This window comes from Hyaena hyaena, unplaced genomic scaffold (assembly GCF_003009895.1).
Source record: "Hyaena hyaena isolate Hyena2069 unplaced genomic scaffold, ASM300989v1 scaffold_327, whole genome shotgun sequence".
NCBI lineage: Eukaryota > Metazoa > Chordata > Mammalia > Carnivora > Hyaenidae > Hyaena > Hyaena hyaena.
In genome coordinates, this window is record NW_024080962.1 from 1,030,076 (window position 1) to 1,049,329 (window position 19,254).

Below are 19,254 nucleotides of genomic sequence, written 5' to 3' on the forward strand. Positions count from 1 at the left end.
ATCCATCCAGCAAGAGCGTCTAAGCCTTGAAGGAAGTCAGCCTGTGGACACTGGCAGCAAGGATGCTCTTCTCGACCACTGCGGAAGTCATTTTTCAATCGCTCCCGGTGGCACCTTCGGGAGAGGTGGCATCAGGACCATGTTCATGCAGGAGAGGCTGATGTGCAAGTCATTTAACCTAAGTCTCTGAAGTTTGTGGGGATTTTTTCTGGCAATAACTCAGAAGCTTGGATGGCTCGCCTTCAAGTAAAACAAGATTAGCTTTAGCTGTTCGTGCTCTGGGTGAGGTTGTCAGGTGCGGGGAGCTAAAATTACCTGGAGCCGAGGACCACCAATCATGTCACCCTGCTCTGTCCCAGGATCTATGGGCTCAGGATCTTTTTGATTATTCAATACATTTAGCCACAACCGACAAGCAACTGGCCAGGATAATTTGTATGAAAACTCAAGTCTGCCTCAACCCTCCAGCTATGGTGGCTATTTCAGTGTCTCCTTGAGGGCAGAGAGAGGCACCAGTCGGTACCACCCACGGGGATACACATGCCACACGGACACGCACGGGAGATCTCCGGGCGCGCGTCCGTCCGACAGCATGGCCTTGCCATGGATCCTGACCTCCCTCCCCCGCCCTCCACGTGGGGCCGCCCTGCAGAATCGCTTCGGAAGCCACCCTGACGAGGCTCTCTGCTAACAAAAGCCTAGGACTGTTTGAAACATGCAATGTTTGAAACTCGGCAGGAGGCGGATTTCTAGCCGGTTCGCCATTTGTGTCCCAAATCCATAAACACTAAGTGGATCTCAAAGTTGCTCTCCTCCTTGCACGTATTGCACACCTTGCTCTCCTAGTTCCTTCCACCACTGACGGGTCCTCGTTGCTTTGCTCACTTGGCCTGTTCCCAAACCACATTAAAAACCCACAGAAATACAAAAGGCTTCTGTCTCCCTGACATCACAAGCGGTATTTGGGTTGACTGCAGTGAGTAGCCCCAAGAAGGGGGTGTCTGGTGGGAATAAACGACAGATCCTTGCACCTCACCGATCAAGAGACAGCTTCTAGGTTGAAACGTAAAGGGGTGTTTTTTTCGGCTTTAATTGTATTCTGGCCCCCACCGCCATTTGTTCTGATGGCCAATGGGATTCTTCTCCCAAGAGGGGGCTGGGGGCCCGAGGCCAGAGCCCAGCACGCTGTCACGGGTGGCCATTGTCGTAGTTACCCTGTTTTCTCTCTCCGAACACGCAGGCTCTGAACAAAATGGGACTCTACCGACACGAGGTTTGTAACTTCACAGTCTGGAGAGTCAAGGAGAAAAGGAGATTTTTCTGGATGGTTTTACACAACCCTGCAGGCGATGACAGCCAGCCCAGCCGCTCCCCAGAAGCTCGCCTTGGCTGAAGAAGCCGGAGCCGAGGAGCTGAGAAACAGGCCAGCTTCGTCTGGGCGAGAACAATGCCTCCGCGGCCAGACACAATGGCCTCCTCTCATTTTCCGGGAACTCGCACAATGAGATGGAAGGAATCCTGGAGCTGCCTCGCAGGGCCCCCAGCGCCGGAGAGAACAGTAGCTCAGCAGTTAGACACGCAAATCTGCTCCCAGCCTCCAACAGCCGGGGGAAGCCTGGGATGGGGGGGTGGGGGGGTGGGCGGCTGATGAGGCCTCCCTTCTGCTGGGGCCAAGGCCCATCCTTGGAAGGACCTGCTGTTCCAGGCGTAGCCGGCCTGCCTTTCCGGGTCAGGCACCAGGTTGGCTCTCCGGAGATCCTAGAGGATAAGCCCCAATAACTGTGCAAAAATACTATCAATCGGTGGCACGCGTTCGATCATAAAACCAGCATGGATGTAAAGCACGCCCGTAATTGCTTAAACATTTTTTTTTTTTTTAACTTAACCGCTTGTTCAGTCATCCTTTACCAGTACTTCTGTCTGGCAGCATGGGATTCTGGAACTTTCCGGTTTGTTCTTCTTCGGATCATAACGTCAATTGTTAGTAAGACAGTGTGTACCTTAGTTTAGTTTAGGGTTGAGGTTTTTAAGACTGTAGACCTAAGTTAACATGAATGGCAGGTAAAGACGGACAGCCCAGCACTCGATAGAGCTTACATGGGCGAAGCCTAAATTCTAGCTCCCTCTGCCACACTTGTCTGTCTACTCAGCCTTGGGCAGTGACCCCACCTCAACAGCTAAACAGGGGTGGGGCAAAGAATATTGACCTACCTCGCTGGGGTGTGGTGTGGATTAACTCACAGGTGCCTTTTAGCAAACAAAAATGCTGAATTCCAGAATGTTCCAGAGCTTCCTGACTCCTAAGGAAACATGGTCCAACACGTCAAACTGGATGTACTTTCTGTTCTAAGATGTGATTATGTTCTCTCCCAACTATGAAATCGACAGTCTGCTTAGGTTTCAGTCACCCAGCCAACATCCAGGCCGACATCTCTTGAACCGCGGCTGACAGTGACACGAGGTGGTCTGGGCTGCAAAGGGCGCGAAGCCACCGCAGTGCCCTGGATCCCGTCACAAGAGAATCAGGTTTCACTCATTCGTAATGTTGAAATTGAGCTTTCAGATCAAAATGCAGGTGCGGGCAAGGGACGACGGAGGGAGCCACCTGACGTAGAGTACTAAGTGATTCCTGAACAATATTTTGACTTAGTGTTTCTCTTTATTATACATTAGAAACCTGTTACGCTGTTGTTTTGCCGTAACTCAAAATTCCCCATGATGCGTATCTTGGAGCCCGGAAAGATTTGAATAAGAAAGGCTCACGGGAAAAATCTACTGGGGAGACTCTAATGCCCTTAAATAACAGTCTGAGCATCGGGAGATGGGTTCTGCCATGTTTGCTCAATTGATGAAAATTTCAACCCGCTTAGGAGCTGCACAAATTATTCAAGTCAATGGTTCTGAAGATAAAGATGTCCGATGAAAGAATAGTGTATTTGAAGTTTTAATTGTCATTACCCTAGTCTTCAACTTCATTGAGTTACATGGTAGACATTCATTCAATAAGGAGAAGGAAATTAAAACTCAACTCTACATTCATAGACCGCAAGTAAGTACTGCAGATCGACAGACCCGTTAGAAGATTAGAGCTACGTTGCCAACACGGATACACAAGGACTTGTTTTCGTTCTGGTTTAGAGGCTCAAGAATAAGAACGGGAGCAGAGAGGAAGGTTAACAGAAACCTTAAAACATACAAACGACATAAAGAGTCCAAGATACTTTGTAAATCATCCCAACCCGCTGCCGGAAAAATCTCCAAATTGGGTGACTCTCCCAACAAAAACGTGCAGTGATGAAATGCTTTTCACTGAAGGAGGCTTACGTTAAGTATTCCAGAAGGTAATTTATTCATCTATTTTGCCAAATGTAGTTTACTTTCCTATAAAATGTCTATAAAACTGTGGTAAATCTTATCTGTGCTAAGAAAATACATAAAATTGCTCATTAGAGAGCCCAGTTGAATGAATAAGATATATTCTAACTTTTAAGTGCTTGTTAGTAGAAGTCATTTACATTGTTTTGCTTCCTAATTTAAATTAATTGATGGCTTTAGAGGCGCAGGGAGGCCTACCGCCCGCACACATCACCTCAACCACTCACGTTCATTCTTACCTCCCCTACCTGTTAGAAATAAGGTCTAAGAACTCGTCCCAAAGATAATTAACAATTGTCATTGAAGAGAGAATTTTGTAACAGAACACGGAAAGAAAATTTCCTGTTCCTAGTATCTTTTCTTGTAACATGAATCGTGGATTCCTTAAAAAAAAAAAAAAAAAAAGATAGGAAACATTGCCTTCACCTTTGGATATATACAAGGAGTATTCCTGAAATTAATTCAAATTACTCACATCATTTAAATTGGAGGCTCTAGCTCTCTGAAATATACCCCAAATCCACCCACGGCTTTCCACCTCTAGTAGCACCCACTTCCTCCGTCCAAGGCTACAGCCGTCTCCCAACTTGAATTCCCAGCCCCTCTTTACCAGCCCTTTTTTTCACGTGGCAGGCATGGTGATTATTTATTTTAAAACCATGGATTTGATCTTACCGCTTTCCTGCACGAAACCTGCCTGCCAAGCACTTGCGACAGCACCTAGAAGGAAACCCAAACCCTTCGACAGGGCCACCCTGGCCCTTGCCTCCTCCCTTTTCTTCTAGGTAGACAAGCTGCCCCAGAACCCCCTTCTTCCAAGCTCGCTCAAACTCTGGGTCTTTCCACTAGGCTCTCCCCTTTGCCTGGAACATTCTCCAACCAGATCTTCATCTGGCTCCTGCTTCTCATCACCCAGGCGGTAAACAGAGCTGCCCCCTTCACAGCACCCCTCCCTGACCACCCATTATTTAACAGTCTCCCTAGATCTCTAAAAGTTTTATTTGTGATCTGCTCATCACCTGTCTCTGCCTACTCGAATGTAGGCTTCATGACAGCAGGGGACTAGTCTGTTTTGTTTTTGTGATATTCTTGCTGCTGTAACCGCATCTAGCACATAGCACCCCTCCAATGTGTGGTGATGAACGTTAGTTACGCTAGCTCAGCAGTTAGGTGCCTGGGCTTTGGAGAAGGATCAATCTGGGTTCAAATATCAGGTTTGCAATTTACTAACTCTGAGGCTTGAGTAAGTCTGTCTTTTTCAGAGACTTGATTTCTTTATAAAATGGAAATATTCATGGGGCAAGATAAACCCAAACTGAAATGAAGTAACGAAGACTCGCGTTTCCATAGTCCAAGCTCATGCTGTTCTACTTGATACAAGCCTTCCCTTAATTCCCAGTTGGAAATTTAAGATCCCTTGTGGAAAGGTGAGGGGGGTGGTGGGAAGTGTAAAAAATATAGAAGCCCCAAGCACTTCAAAATGTCATCATCCAATAATTTTCTTTCAGAGACCTCAGAGTGCAGTACTGTGTAAGACCTTAAGTCGGCTCTGATGTCAGACTCCCTGGGTTCCAACCCACGCCGGCCATGCTCCAAAACCTCTTTAAGTCTCAGTCTCCCCATGGCAGAAAAGCACTTCCCTCACGGATCAGTAAGATCAAGTGGCAATGCCACGGAAAACACTCGGCAGCTCAGTACTTAAGGGACACTAAGCACACAACGAACACTAGTTACGACGTATCAGACTGAATTCAAAAGATTCCTCACTTGGGTCAGTTCAAGATCTAACATCGAGAATTCATTTGATTCGAAGGGGGGAAAAATGCATTTTCCAACATGGAAGTCGGAATGACTTCGTGAACAGGTAACTCACAGATAACGCAGGGCCAGCTGGTGACCCATCTCTCGACTCAGGGCTCCTTCTGGCCACAAGCAACTGATTGATGTCTTTGCTCTTGGCATTTTCTTCTCTTAACAGAGAGTCCCGTCGCATGTCCTATTTACACAAGGTCATAGGAAAACTCCCAACACTGTTCGCATTTTGGAAAAAGACGCTTTTAGGACTCATTTTATTAAATAGACCCTCCCTATCTAAGGTCTTCTTTTAAGGCTTAAAAAAAAATCTTTGCTTTAAATATTTAGAACTCCCTATACTTGGTACAGATCTAGTCTTTTCTTTTTTCTTCCCACTTTCAGAGAATTCCGCTTCAGAAGATGCTCTCTTTAAGGCACTTTTTCCTTCAGTGCACCCCACCCACGTGTCGACTTTCGAGAGAGAGAGAAAAGCGGCCATCGGGTCTCCAACGTGGAGGCTTCACGTTGTTCCTTTTCCAGAATCGCGCGGGTAGATTTTCTTCCCGGGACATAACCAAATCGGAGTCGTCTGCGAGGAACCTGGACCAGCAGTCTCGCACACCCCGGGCCGGGCCTGCGCGGCGGGTGCGCGCGGGGCGCGGAGGGGGAGGCGCACAGGGAGCAGCTCCATCCGCCTCCTCGCCTCTCCTCTCGGGCTGCAGGGGAACAGAGCTCTGTGCTCGGTCAGGTGACATGAAAGGTGAAAACAGTAGCTCTCAAATTACGTTTAACCTCAACGAGCAAAGGTCACGAAGGGGTGTGCAAAGCAGCGGCTCCCGAGGCTGCACGCGTGCGCGCACGCAGTGGCTCAAGCGGGGCCCCTTTTAATCCCACACGGGTTTTCCACGCCGTTTCTGGCATCAAGCACCGGCCCGCAGGACACCAGAGCGCCTTTGTGTCCCTTGCTGACACTCCGGCATTGTGTTTTTCTACCCATTAACCGAGGATAAATGACCTAGATATTCTGCCTATTAAAGCCTCATTTTTCTTTTGCCCTTTTGTTCTTTAGTGTACCACATTATCAGACGCTGCACACATTTTACAGTACTCTCGGTCTCAGATGCCCTTTTGAGGGAGTAATAGGAGGTTTTTGTGTGTGGCTCTGTGGCGATATCTGGAGTGGAATTATGTGAAGGTAATTTAAGGTTTTTCCCCCCGTCTAGTCTGCAGACAATCAGTTTAGCATATTACTAACGGCTCATCTAGGATAAGAGGATATATCAAGAAACCGTACAAAGGCCAGAATGCTGTATTTGCATCTATTGCGAATACAAAAAATAGAGTGAACACCAGTTCCCCTACGTACTACATTCTATAATTACATCTCTGCATATCATGGGTCACTTTTATTAAAAGCATCATTACTACAGTTGGCAGCAATTTACATTTTATCTTACATGATAGCAGTTTTCAAAGGAAAAAATAAAAGGACATCACAACAAAGAAAAACAATACATTTACAAAGTCATGTCTGTAAACTTCAAGGCTAGTTTAGAGCTGAGGTAATGCTGTTTTAGCTTTGTGGCTAAAGTAACAAAGTCCTTTAATTTAAAAAAGGTACCTGATTCTCTCTTCTCTCACTCTTTATTTATCTATTTATTTTTGTTTATACCAGTGCATTCCAAGACCACGAGACAATGGAACTGTAGTTCTATCTGGCAAGAACCCTCCCAGTAGGTTAATTTCCAAAGGGACCCTTCACATTCAACAGCTGCCTTATTATTGCTGCGCCTCGGGACAGAGACGTTCACACTAAGGTGGAGATTGTCAGAGTGTATGGATGTGTGTGGATGCGCGAGTGTGGGAACCCCCGTACAGTCAAAAGGGAAACAAATAAGCAAGTATGATATGTATGGTAAATTTCATCTTGACCTTCACAGCAAAAAAAAAAAAAAAAAATTAAAATTAAAAAATTAAATATATAACTTCATACTTCCTTTGAGCAGCACTTCCTTCCATTAGTGCCACTCAGTTACAAATTGCTCTTTATTATAATACCAATGGTACCAAAAGGAAAAAAAAAAAAGAAGAAGCAGAGCATTATGCAAGTTTCCTTAAAAAGACATGATCACCTCTCAAATTTCATCTCTCCTAGGGATAATAAATAATGCACTGCACAATACTTAATGACCAAGATACCTTTTGACACACCTGTATAACATGACTTGGACTTTTTTTTTTCTTTTTCTTTTTTGCTACACTATGTTACAGAACAGCTTATAAAACTAGGTATGAACATTAACTGTGAGTGTAAACAGTAGGACTACCACTTGTCAAAAGTTTTAAACACTGGAACCGGACCGGGTCCCGGCTACTCGTCGTTCTCGTTGGTTTCCAGTTCGTCCCCCCCCGTCGAGCGAGTCCAGCTCCTCCCCCTGCGCCCCCTCGTCCTCGAAGGCGGGGGGCCCCGCGGTCTTCTCCGGGCTCTCGTCGGCGTCGCTGGCGTCCAGCGCCTCCTCCTCCGGGAAGGCGGCGCCCTCGGCCTTGTCGGGGCCCTTGTCGTCGCCGGCGCCCACGGCGTTCTGCAGTCCGGCCAGGGCGGGGAAGCCGGGCAGCGTCAGCCCGCCCAGCCCCGGAGGTAGAAACATGGACGGGTAGAAGAGCCCGGGCGCCACGGTGGACAGGAGGAAGGGGTTGAAGGCGAGCGGGCTGGACGGCAGCGCGGCCGGGGCGGCGGCGGCTCCCACGGCGCCGTTCGCGGCGTCGGCGGCCGCCGCCGCGTCTGTGCTTTTCTCGGAGTCCTTGCTCTCGTCCTCGTTCTCGCGGCCCTTGTCCTCCGCCTTGGGCGCGCCGTCTTCCGGGTCCCCCTGCGCGGGCGCCGCGGCGGCGCTGCCGGCGGCGGCGGGCAGCGGCGCGTTGAGCAGCCCGCCCAGGCCGAACACGTTGGGCAGGCCCGCCATGCCCGGCAGCATCAGCGGCAGCACGGCCGCGGGGTTCTTGGCGTCGCCCCCCGCCGCGGCGGCCGTCGCCAGGCCCGGGGGGAAGCCCATGAGCCCCGCCAGCTGGAGGGACTGCAGGCTCTGCAGGTTCTGGAGGCTCGTGAGGTCCATGCCGGCGAACAGGCTGTTCACCAGCAGCGGGTTGATGCCGGAGGTGGAGGCCGCCGCGGCCGCCCTGGCCATCTCGCTCTTGGGCCTCCGCCCTCTCCTGCTCGCTCCTTCCCCCCGCACCACGGGGCCGGTGAGAAGGCGGTCGAACATCGACTCGGGAACAAAACCCTGAAGCAAACGGGGACAGGCAGACAGTGGCGGTGAGCGGCGCGAACGGAAACGTAATTTCAGGGTGGGCCTCTGACGCACGGACCATCGCCGCTCCGGGTGGAAACGCGTCAGCAAGGATTTCCGCCCCAAAAGCTCACCGGTGAAACTTAGGAGAGCCCAAATTCTATCGGTTGGCACTAGGTCACCTCACGGAATTAGGCTGGGCTGCAGAAAAACGGTTAAAGGCTACTCTCCCGTTGAGGTAAATGTGTTAAGACTGGTCGAACTGTACGCCAAAAGGAAAATAGGAAATTGTACTGTGTACTTTCAACAAGTAAACAAACAAAAAAAATCCAGACATTAACAAACTGACTTTTTTAAAGAAGCTAAAACGGGAAAAAAATTTTAGGCAAAGTGGTATTCTTTACTTTAAAATCAAAATTCCCAGTTAATCTTAGTGATCTCGACCACCATGAATTCCATCCTACAGGTGAGCTGCTAATAACCAGGTTTACCCGGGGCATTCTGCCCTGTAGTAGTAAGTCTACCTCCAAGACCGTGAACGTGTATTCCTCTGCACTCCTTTTAAATCAGCTGTCAAACGACTCTACTTTGGATTAATGATATACCAATAGGAGAAACGATGATTTATTATGTCAATTCTTTTAAGCTAAGAATAACTTATGACTGAATAATTAACGGTCAACAGAAAATGAAGAAAAGCCCAGGACAACAGTTTTGTACAAACACCTTTCCTGACGGAAGTGCCGAGTTGGTACTTACAGACTGCTTCACTATCTCAGTCCAGTCTGGAGCGACTGCAAATTCAGGGTTCTCTTCCAGCCACCTGGGCAGGTCCTTCATCGGAGGTGCCATAGCTCCACCCATCTGAGGAGAGGCATTTGGAAAATGATCTAAAAGCACGCACATCACCCCCCACGTTCCCCCGTATGCACGCACATATCCTATACAGATATTCTAGAAGAAACAGGATTGTTTTTTCCTTAAAAGGATGTCAGGACAAAATGCTGCTTTCTGGGATAAGAAATCACACACAGAGATCATTTCCCTTTCCCAAACATTCACCTTCTTTCCATTTCGTTTATTGACAACAGGCACCCTTTCTTCTCCTGTCAAAGTGTTTATATCCAGTTTATTAGGGTTTCGACATCTATGTCGTTTCTGTTTCGGTTTCTGAAATGAGGAAAACAGCACATCCGCATTCTTCTGCAAAAAAAAAAAAAAAAAAAAAACCCAAAATACATATTTAGTAAAACTGTATTTAGTAATTACTCTTTCCTGAATGACAAAGAGAATAGTCAAGCTATTTTCTTTTTCTTTCTTTCTTTTTTTTTTTTTTAAATAATCTCTATGCCCAATGTGGAGCTCGAACTCATGATCCGGGGATCAAGAGTTGCACACGCTACCAACTGAGGCAGGCAGGTGCCCTCAGTCATGCCATTTTCAATTACTTTGGAAGTTTCAGGCATCATTTCAGTTATCAGAAACCATACTTTTCTTTAAAAAGAAAAACTCCTATTTTTCTCTTTGTACATTAAGGACCTAGACACACATGTAAGCTGAGAATCTGCTTTTCCTTTTGTCTATCAATGACCCCGTGTAAAGCCTTTTCTTCAAATGTTTAACTAAGTCACAGTATTTTTAAAGGAAACTTTCTCAAGTACCCTTACTCATTTCTACTCAGTGACTTGGACGGACACAGAGATGACGTCATGTCTACGACACAGGCTAGACACGAACAGGAGCAACTCAGGGATAAAAGGACTCATGCAGGAGGGGACATTCTGAATGGCAAGGACTCAACTCAAGCTGAACTCAACAAAAAAAATGTGAAATCCTACACTCAAGTTTAAAAAAAAAAAACAGGCACTAAGTACACAGGAGGTAAAAGGTTTGCGCCACTAGCTAACAAGCAGTTTATGCGACAGATCACCTAGAGATACCGTTTAATGTTTATTGTAAGGCGCAAGTGTTAGTTGTTTGAAAGAGAAGCTCATAAAGTCTGGGGCTGTATTAGCCTGTCAAATTTCTGCAGGTAACAGCTTCAGAGTCCTCTGTGCTCGCCAGACCTGGTCTGATCCAATTAAAGTGCATTCGTGAGTGTCATCCTGCTAATGAGACCACCTGAAAACCAGGCCATGTAAAGAATAACTGAAGAACTCATGTCTTGTCTGGTGGAAGGAGAAAGGAAGGAAGTGCGTAATTGGCATCTTCAAGTAACTACAAGGTTTCCTTTCTGACTTGAAGTTAGTTTTTCTAACATAAAACACACAGTGGCAGATACCGGGGAACGTTCGCGATGAGGAGACAGTCAAGCAAGAGGCAGAAGGACCAGAAGAATTTCTGTGTTCTACGGGACGATTGTGGGGGCTATCCTCCCCGGACTCCTCCCCACCAAACTCGGTAGTACTTACTGGTACATAACTTGGCATGTCAACAGTGTAAGTAGGATGCAGCTTCAGCCATTCAACTAAGTCCTTGTTTTTTGGAGCGTCCTCCCCCACCAGCCTAGTCCCGTCTTCAAGATTTATCACAGGGATCCGCGTGTCTGGGTCCAGCTGTCCAGGAGAAGGAATGTTTCTTGTAGGTGGGGTCTCTATATCTTCTTCAAAAGCTTTGGTCACCTCAGCATCCTCCTGCAGAGAGTTGACAGTGGTCTGAATTCTCCTAGGATGACCGGTTCCAGAAAGGTCTTATCCCAAGAAAATGCTATCCTAGCATAATGGATCTTTGACCAAAAGGGGGGAAAAGTTACCTGAAACACTGTCAATTTGGGAACAGCTATGAAGTTAGAAGATGAAACTTTAACATCACTGTCCACACTGCAGAATTAGTAATTAGGGAGGAAATTCACTGTGCACCAGTGCTCCATGTCTGAGATCTTACACAAGCCACTAGGGCACGGACGGTGTAGTCTGAGCTTGACGTGCATGAAGGGTGGCCTCTCAATCTCTCTTGGGATCTCAGGATAACATCATTAAAGAAATTAAAACTGAAGGAATGTTCCAGCAGCCATCTTGTGCATAGCTTTTTGGCACTCTCTGAACCGTACAATTTTATTGGTAGTATGATATTTTGCAGCAGGCATGTGGGGCAACACTGAAAATATTACACTTAACGGACACCTGTTCTCTACCACCATCCGACCGGTGGTCCTCACACTGTTACTCCAACCCCCAGACAACTTCTCTGGCAGCCCACCTGTCTATTCCTGCTGCTCCTACTTTGGTCCAGGTCTTCGCTACTGCCCCCCCCCCCCACTGTGACATTCCCAAAGGGTCTCCCTGATTCTCGTTCCGCTCTTCTTTACTCAGACTGCCACGCTGCTATACTACAGTCGGTTTTCTAAAATGCACTCTTCCTAGTTCGAGACTATTCTAAACTACTTAAGTGACTGAATCCCCATCGCCTTCAGGATAAAATCCAGCTTCTTTAGTACGGAAGTCAAGGCCCTCCGCGGTTTATATCCTACCTGGCATCCAAGCTCACTTCTGTTGAACTCCACCTCCTCATCGGACTCCCCTGCTGCCGATGACTTTCAGTTTAGCAAACCTGGAAGGCTGTCTCTAGCCTCAGTCCCTTTGCACGTTTTCTCCCTGCAATCTCTTTTCAAATGACGAAGGCCTACACAATCTCCAAAACTTAACCAAAGTAGGACCATGCCTAAGGAAACCTCCTCATCTGTTTCTCCCCATAGCCTCCTCCTCCTCCTACCATTCTTCCCTTGGGCTCACAAAGTACCCCAGGCACGCCTCACAGCTATGATGCATGATTATTTACCAGCCGCTCATCTTAACCACTGAGTTTTCCAATGCAAGCACTTGTTATGCGCTTACTCTTCACATTGTACTTGCGGGGGGGGGGGGGGGGGGGGGGGGGGGGGGGGGACGGGGAGTGCACCCAGGGACGACTTCTACCATGTTGTTGGATGTATGGTGACTGTATCCTTACTTTTTGTGGCAAATGCAAAATGGTCTCGAGTTTGAGTACTGACACAATGAAAGATTTTAGGATTCGTCTTCATCCATATAAGTAACACTGCTGACCTTTAATAGCTCTTCACTATTCCACTTATTTATAGATCAGTCGGCATTTTCCTTGTTTTATGTGTATGCACATAACTTTCCACAATACCAAGTATGTAATCCCTAAATTCTAACATTTGCCAGTAAAAGAAACAAAACTTTTAAAATACATTCTCTAACATCTATTAGGAATTTTGAGCTGGGTTGTTTACGTGACTTTAGAAAAAGGAAAAACACCAGTAAGTTCTTAGGGATGACGTAAAATATGTGAAATGCATAAAATCAGCCTGAAGTTTAATATAGAATATATAATTACAATATATAAATAGCACCTGGTTCACACGGTTAATTCCTGATGCCTGGACCACAGACAAATATGTGCTAGGATTCAAACATTAAATACAACAGTAAATAAATAAAGGTGTGAGATGCAGAAACTCAGCTACATGTTGATGCTTATGTAGAAAGGATTTTCAGGGAACAAAAATCTATCACAGTGTTGGGGGGAGGCTAATCTTTAGTGAAACAACTCTGGGGGCCACACACCTCGAAACGGCATTTGAATTTATGGAGTAACCAGTCGCAGTTGATCCATTACAAGGCATATTTTTAGGAGATTCTAAAAGTAATCATATGTTCATCAAAAATGACCGTTATTATGATTGGTACATGGTAATGAATTTTGAAAATTAACTTTTAATCACCCAGATGCTTCTGTTTCAGTCAGACCCCTCCAGAGGGGAAATTCCAGTGAATGCTATTTTGTCATTTCTCAACTTTAACTCGACCACCCCTTTTACTACCCTTTGAAGTCATTTGGCTTTCTTGACATTTAAGAAATAGAACTGAGCAGATGGGAATAGGGTTAGGAAAAGCAAAAACTGTTGAAACAAACGTCTCCCTCCTCTCAGTGTCAAATGTCAGCGTTTCCCAAATTGTGTCCCACCTGCCCAGGGAAAGACTCTCTCCTGGAGCGCCGGCTCCTCGTTCCCAAACAAGCTCCAGTGTCCCCAGGCTGATCGGGGTTCCAGATGGATAAGGCCTGGTACTACTTTGTCCTCTTAAAAATGGACTCAGGTTCTTTGGAGGTAAAACCCCCGTCATTACCCGGGCAGTGCATCTTTAAGTGGGGTGGTCGAAGAAGATTAGGGAAGGGGTTATTTTGATCACACTATACTCATTTCCTTTGAGGTGAAAAAGAAAATGTCAAAACCCACTGGTGCGTACATTGCATACAAGGCTAGGCTAGCACAGATCTTTATTCAGTTGAGATTTTAAAAACAGCTGCAGTTAGGAAGCTAGCAGAACCTGCCATCACTATCTCTGTCCGTGAACACATGTCTCAAGCCTGAAACTAAACATTTATACTAATCTAATAAACGTCAGACCCCCCCCCGCCCCCAACAATATTTTTAAGAGCAGAAGCTTTTTCCGCCTCAGGAATTCAGAGATAACAATTACAGGCTCAGAAGAACATGGTTTTGTTTTGGGCTAGTCTTCCGAGAGTAATCAATATATCAGGATCTCGGGAGGAATAAATCCTCCAGCTACATTCGGTTCAGGCCGAGTGATCTGTGTCAAAGCTCAACACAATTGTTCAGCTCAGAACCATGAGTGGTCACTGTGATCCCGTTTCTTTAGTGGAAGAAGCCAGCTTTAATGCCACGTCACTGACGGGAGCACGGGCCAGTGTCGTCAGAGCGGCAGGGATTCTGGCTGCCACTGTGGGCACACACAATGGAAGTGAGCTCCTTAACTTACTGCACTCAATGACGTCCGTTTGTGGCTCATGAAAAGCAGATCAAGACCCTCCACGTTTTTCCTCCTTCCCCGCCTCCTCTTCATGGGAGGCTCTCCGTCCACTAGGGAGCCATTAAGCAGATGCCTCGTGGGTGTGCGTGACAGGCCTGCCTGGAGCAGCTCCATTTGAGTCTTAAAGGCATCGGACACCGGTGTCGAGACATTAGGCAAGATAAACTTTGAAGTAAGAGATGAGAAATTTGAGGTAGAGCTTGCTGCCTCTCTCGAGGCCTTTGATAAATCTACAACTTTTTCTTGTCCGTTTTCTGAGACCACTTGAGACTCCCTCAGCTGGGCAACCATTTCCATGAGGTTTCGCCGCTTGGCAGCTCTCTCGGCCTCAATTTCAATTTTCCTCCTCCTCCTCCTCCGCTGGCGAGGGACAGAGAGATTTAGGGCGTCTTCCTATTGAAAAATTCCAACACGACAATGAGCCAAAACTGTATCTGCTAATGGGCTGGGTTTCAGAAAAAAGAACAATAAGCTTCAGGAATTAAACATTCATAACTGCTGAAAAGAGCTGAGGAAACGGCAGCCATCTTAATTCTAGGTAGGACCAGTGAGCCACAGGCTTCCAAACTGAGTGAAGACTCAAAAGAGAGCTCACTTCTAAACAGCAGAACAAACTTACCTTCGACAACTGAGGAGAAGTCGTGAGGTCCTCGCTCCCACTGATGCTCGCTTGGCCGGCAATGGAGAGCTCGGCAAAGCCCCTCTTCTGCAGGGGACTGTCCATGGTGGGTGGCGTGTAACCAGGGATGAGGCCCTGGAAATCAAACATCTGGCGCCTATTTACTGGCCATTTGCCTTTCAGCACCGCTTCACAGATGTTGTCTAATCGGTTTATCATTACTCGGTCCTGGAGGGAGAGGAAAAGTCACACAAAATTGTAGCAAAGGTGTGGTGAAAATTACGAGATAAATATTTCATCAAGATGCTAAAGAGCATAAAAGGTTTAAAAGGCAATCAGTGTGGGGGGGAGGGGCAGGGGATGCCTGGGTAGCTCAGTCGGTTAAGTGTCCAAATCCTGATTTTGGCTCAGGTCACGATCTCACAGTTCATGACATGGAGCCCTGCGTTAGGCTCCTTGCTGTCAGTGGAACCTGCCTGGGATTCTTTCTCTCTCTCTCTCTCTCTCTCTCTCTCTCTGCCCCTCCCACCACTTGCTCTCTCTCAAAATAAAGAAATAAACTTAAATAATTAAAATTTTTAAAAAGTCAATCAGTGGACACAAAAGTAAAAAGAAACAAAAAACAAGTGAGTAAACAAACAAAACCCACAGAAACTGCTTTGCTCTGGTGGAAGGTCCGAAGATAGCTCCAATGGAGAAAATTTCCTATTTTTCAATTACGAACGTGGGACCACGCAAATTAGAAAACATTGCATAACCACCTCAAAAATATCCCCATCTTTCAAAAGCAACTGGTATTCAAGTTCAGGAACTTAGCTTCTGGACGTTCTGGTGCTTCGGATCCACAGGCTGGATCGACGTGCGTCCCAGGAAGTGGGACATCATTAGCGTCACTATTAATAAAGTTCAGCAGTACAAAACGGGCACCGACCTAGGGACACCTAATGAATGTCAATTTGCATCCCCCAACTATTATCACTTCGAATTTCACTGGAGCGTGTACATTAAAAATTTCTAATTACAGCTCTCAGGCCCAGTTTCCATAGATTAAAGTGTCTGCTACGACGGACTTTTTGACTGATCTGGGAAACTCTTCTATACTCAATAAGGGAGAGCAGCAGAACAGAGCATACAGAGAAAAAAATGTCTTTGATAGTACACTCTTCATCTACAAATTTCACATTGTTTCTTACACAATGAACACTGTGGAGGACCGGCCTGGGGATGAGTCAGCCGGGGCTGTTTTTGTGTTGTTTGTTTTAAACCAGACAGCCCTGTTATGGTGATTAGAAAGAATGATTATGTCCCCACCCCAAAAAGCAGACCCAAATTACATAGAGATCTATTATAAATTACCCTAGTTAGCCAGAAAAGTAATTTCCATTTTTGCTTTTGGTTATAGATAACTACATTTGGAACTACTTCATAATTGTTTGGAGCAAGTGGGTCAATAGCCCACCCTCTCCCAGGTTGAGAAGACTGTAGGTTTCCAAACCTCTGAAGGTGTCTTAAAATCTGAAAGTTCCGTTTCAGATTTTTAAAAATTAAGGGGATGCCTCGGTGACTCAGTCGGTTAGGTGTCCGACTTTGGCTCAGGTCATGGTCTCGCAGGTCGTGGGGTTGAGCCCCGTGTCGGGCTCTGTGCTGACAGCTCAGAGCCTGGAGCCTGCTTTGGATTCCGTGTCTCCCTCTCTCTCTGCTCCTCCCCAGCTTGTGCTCTGTCTCTCTCTCTCACAAAAATAAAATAAACATTAAAAAAAAAAATTAAAACACACATTTTCCCCTTGTGCGTTGTTGGTGGGTGGGACTGCAAATGGCGTGACAGCTACAGAAAACAGTATGGAGGCTCCTCAAACAAATTAAAAATAGAATGCCACGTGACGCAGCAATCCCACTTCTGAGTACATGTCCAGAGGAACTGAAAGCAGGACCTCAAAGAGACACTGGCGCCCTCACGCTCACAGCAGCACTACAATAAGCCAAGAAGTGGAAGGAAGCCTAATGTTCCAAGGACGGATGAACGGATGAAGATGTGATATGTACATACAATGGAATATTACTCAGCCTTGAAAGGGAAGGAACTCCTGTCACATGCTGTCACACAGATAAACCTGGCGTATAAGGTGACAGAAGTGAAATAAGCAAGCCACAAAAGGGCGAACACCTCATGATTCCACTCATGTGCTAAGGTAGCTAAAGTAGTCAAATTCACAGAAACAGAGGGGAGTCGTGGTCGCCAGGGGCTAGGGGAGACGGGAGTGGGGAGGGGACGCTGGTCCATGGGTATAAAGTTTCAGTCATGCCAGACAACGTTCTGGAGATCTGTCCACCAGAGATGTGAATATACTTAAAGCTACTGAACTGGACATTTAAAATTGGTTATGCTCATAAATTTGTAGTTTTTACCACAGTAAAAAAAATAAATAAATAAATAAAAGGAAGGAAGGGACAGAAGGAGGGAGGGAAAGAGAAAGACCTGTACACACTTCATTTTGCTGCAGGGGGAGTCTGTGGAAACAACAGTTCGGAGACTGTACTGGCCAACGTGATTACCAGCCTAGAAAGCTCTGAGGAGCTAAAGGCCCATATAAAGAGTTGTTCTTATCTTTCCTTCATGTCACCTTTCCTGTCCTGTTACAAAAGTACTGCACAGACTTTCGAATGTGAGAAAAATCTAGTCTTCATCCACGGTGTCCAAGTGTACCTTAAACTTACTCGAAAAATTAAACGAGAAAGAGTTCCTGAAACCGCCCCCCCCCGACACTTTTTTGGCCCACGAAACAAAATACCCAAAACTCGCCACCAACCTTTGGCCAGAAGGAGAAGGCAAATGTTCTCTCATGAAGGAGCTGAGCCACCGAAGGGTCTCCATCCTCCATGTAGAACCCATCGCGGGTTTCATCCCTGGCGGTGCTCATGGAGGCGTTGCTTTCCTCATCAAAATTCTTCCCTCTGGAAACGGCCCCTGCTGAGAAAGGAGTTAGTGCGCGTTACTCACGACCGCGGGGCCTGACAGGAAAAGAAGTTCAGAGAGGACATGGTGAAAAACTTGGAAACCGCTCGGCTCCAAGCGGTTTTACTGAGTGCCTACTTCATGGCTAGGACAGCATTAGGCATCTTAACGACCGTGCTGTCCCAGCTGCTGACGGGCTGGGTGCACATGGCGCGCTCGGGGTTTTGTGGACGAGGCAGCAGGCAGGCCTGGGGAGGGGGCGTCACTAATGACCCGACACCGTGCCCGTCCACCTCGGAGGAGGCGGAATGACGGAGACTCGTGAAGGATGCTGGTTATTTTCAGGTTCTGCTTTGGCCTTTTACTTCCGCCTTAAAACTAAAATTCAGTCTCCTCTGTTTTGAAACAACTGCCAGCGTGTATTCAGGGAGTGGCTCTTGTCCTTCACGTGTCATTGTCCGAATCAGCGGCATTGGGACGCTGACGCCACCCCTACTCGGGCTCCCCTCCCCCTGATCTCAAAACTGCCACGTGCCCGGGACACTCTTCCGAGGCTCGAAGCTGCTCGAGATACCGTGTCCCCAGGCGGCGGCGGCGGCGGCGCGGCCTCACCTTCAGGCTGGGAAGACTCTTCCGACTTGTCGTCGTCCTCCAGCTTGTCCTCTTCGTCCTCCTCGGAGCCCTTCTCCGAGACAGACTTGGGCCCCGCATCTGCGCCGACGTCCGCCCCCCGCGGGTCGCTCTGCACAGAGCCAGCCTCGGGCCCGCAGCCCTGCCTCCGGCCCCTGTCCCTGCCGCCGGCCCCCTCCTCCTCCTCCCCGCCCTGCGCGCCGGCTTTCTCCGGGGCGGCCCCGCCGCCTCCCTCCTCCGCGCGGCCCTCGCTCGGCCCCGCCGCCTTCTCCTCCTGAGCGAGAGCCGGCGGCGGGGCGGCGGGCGGCTGGCCGAGCCCAGCGGCCAGGGGCGTCAGGGAGGGCAGGCTTCCCGCCCCTCGGCTCTGGGCAAAGGTTTTGTGCGCGTCCAAGAAAGACAGCTCGGGGTCGTTGAGGATGTGATAGTCCGTCCGGCTGACCCCGTGCTTAGCGGCGCCGACAAGCAGGTCCCGGTCATGCCTCCCACACTCCCACCACTCGGGCAGATCCAAACTCGGCTGACACAGCTTCAGCCTCTCTCCCAGCTGAGGGTGATGGAGAACCTGCTCGCGGATCTTCCGCAGCAGCTCGATGCGGTAGAGAGTTCTAGAGGCCCGCTCTTCTGTGATCGGCTCGATCACGGAGGAGAGGTCGGGTGGTTCTGTAACATGAAAACAACTGGATTCACTTGGGGAAAAACCTGAGCACGCATTAAATTGTTCGCTCTCTATTTTCCACGTTATTTGGCCTCTCACCACAGAACTTC

General features: G+C 47.7%; 1 protein-coding gene across 1 annotated transcript in view; it reads right to left on the bottom strand.

The window, feature by feature from the left end:
* Positions 1–6,474: 6,474 nt before the first annotated feature.
* The window catches only part of CHD7 (chromodomain helicase DNA binding protein 7), a 188,492-nt gene continuing 175,712 nt past the window's right edge, over positions 6,475–19,254 (bottom strand). Inside the window, 9 exon segments of the mRNA XM_039249132.1 lie at positions 6,475–7,579; positions 7,581–8,447; positions 9,213–9,317; positions 9,516–9,656; positions 10,865–11,086; positions 14,237–14,680; positions 14,907–15,134; positions 17,714–17,874; positions 18,472–19,149. Of these exon segments, the coding sequence (XP_039105063.1) occupies positions 7,541–7,579; positions 7,581–8,447; positions 9,213–9,317; positions 9,516–9,656; positions 10,865–11,086; positions 14,237–14,680; positions 14,907–15,134; positions 17,714–17,874; positions 18,472–19,149 (2,885 nt within the window). The 3' untranslated portion in view covers positions 6,475–7,540.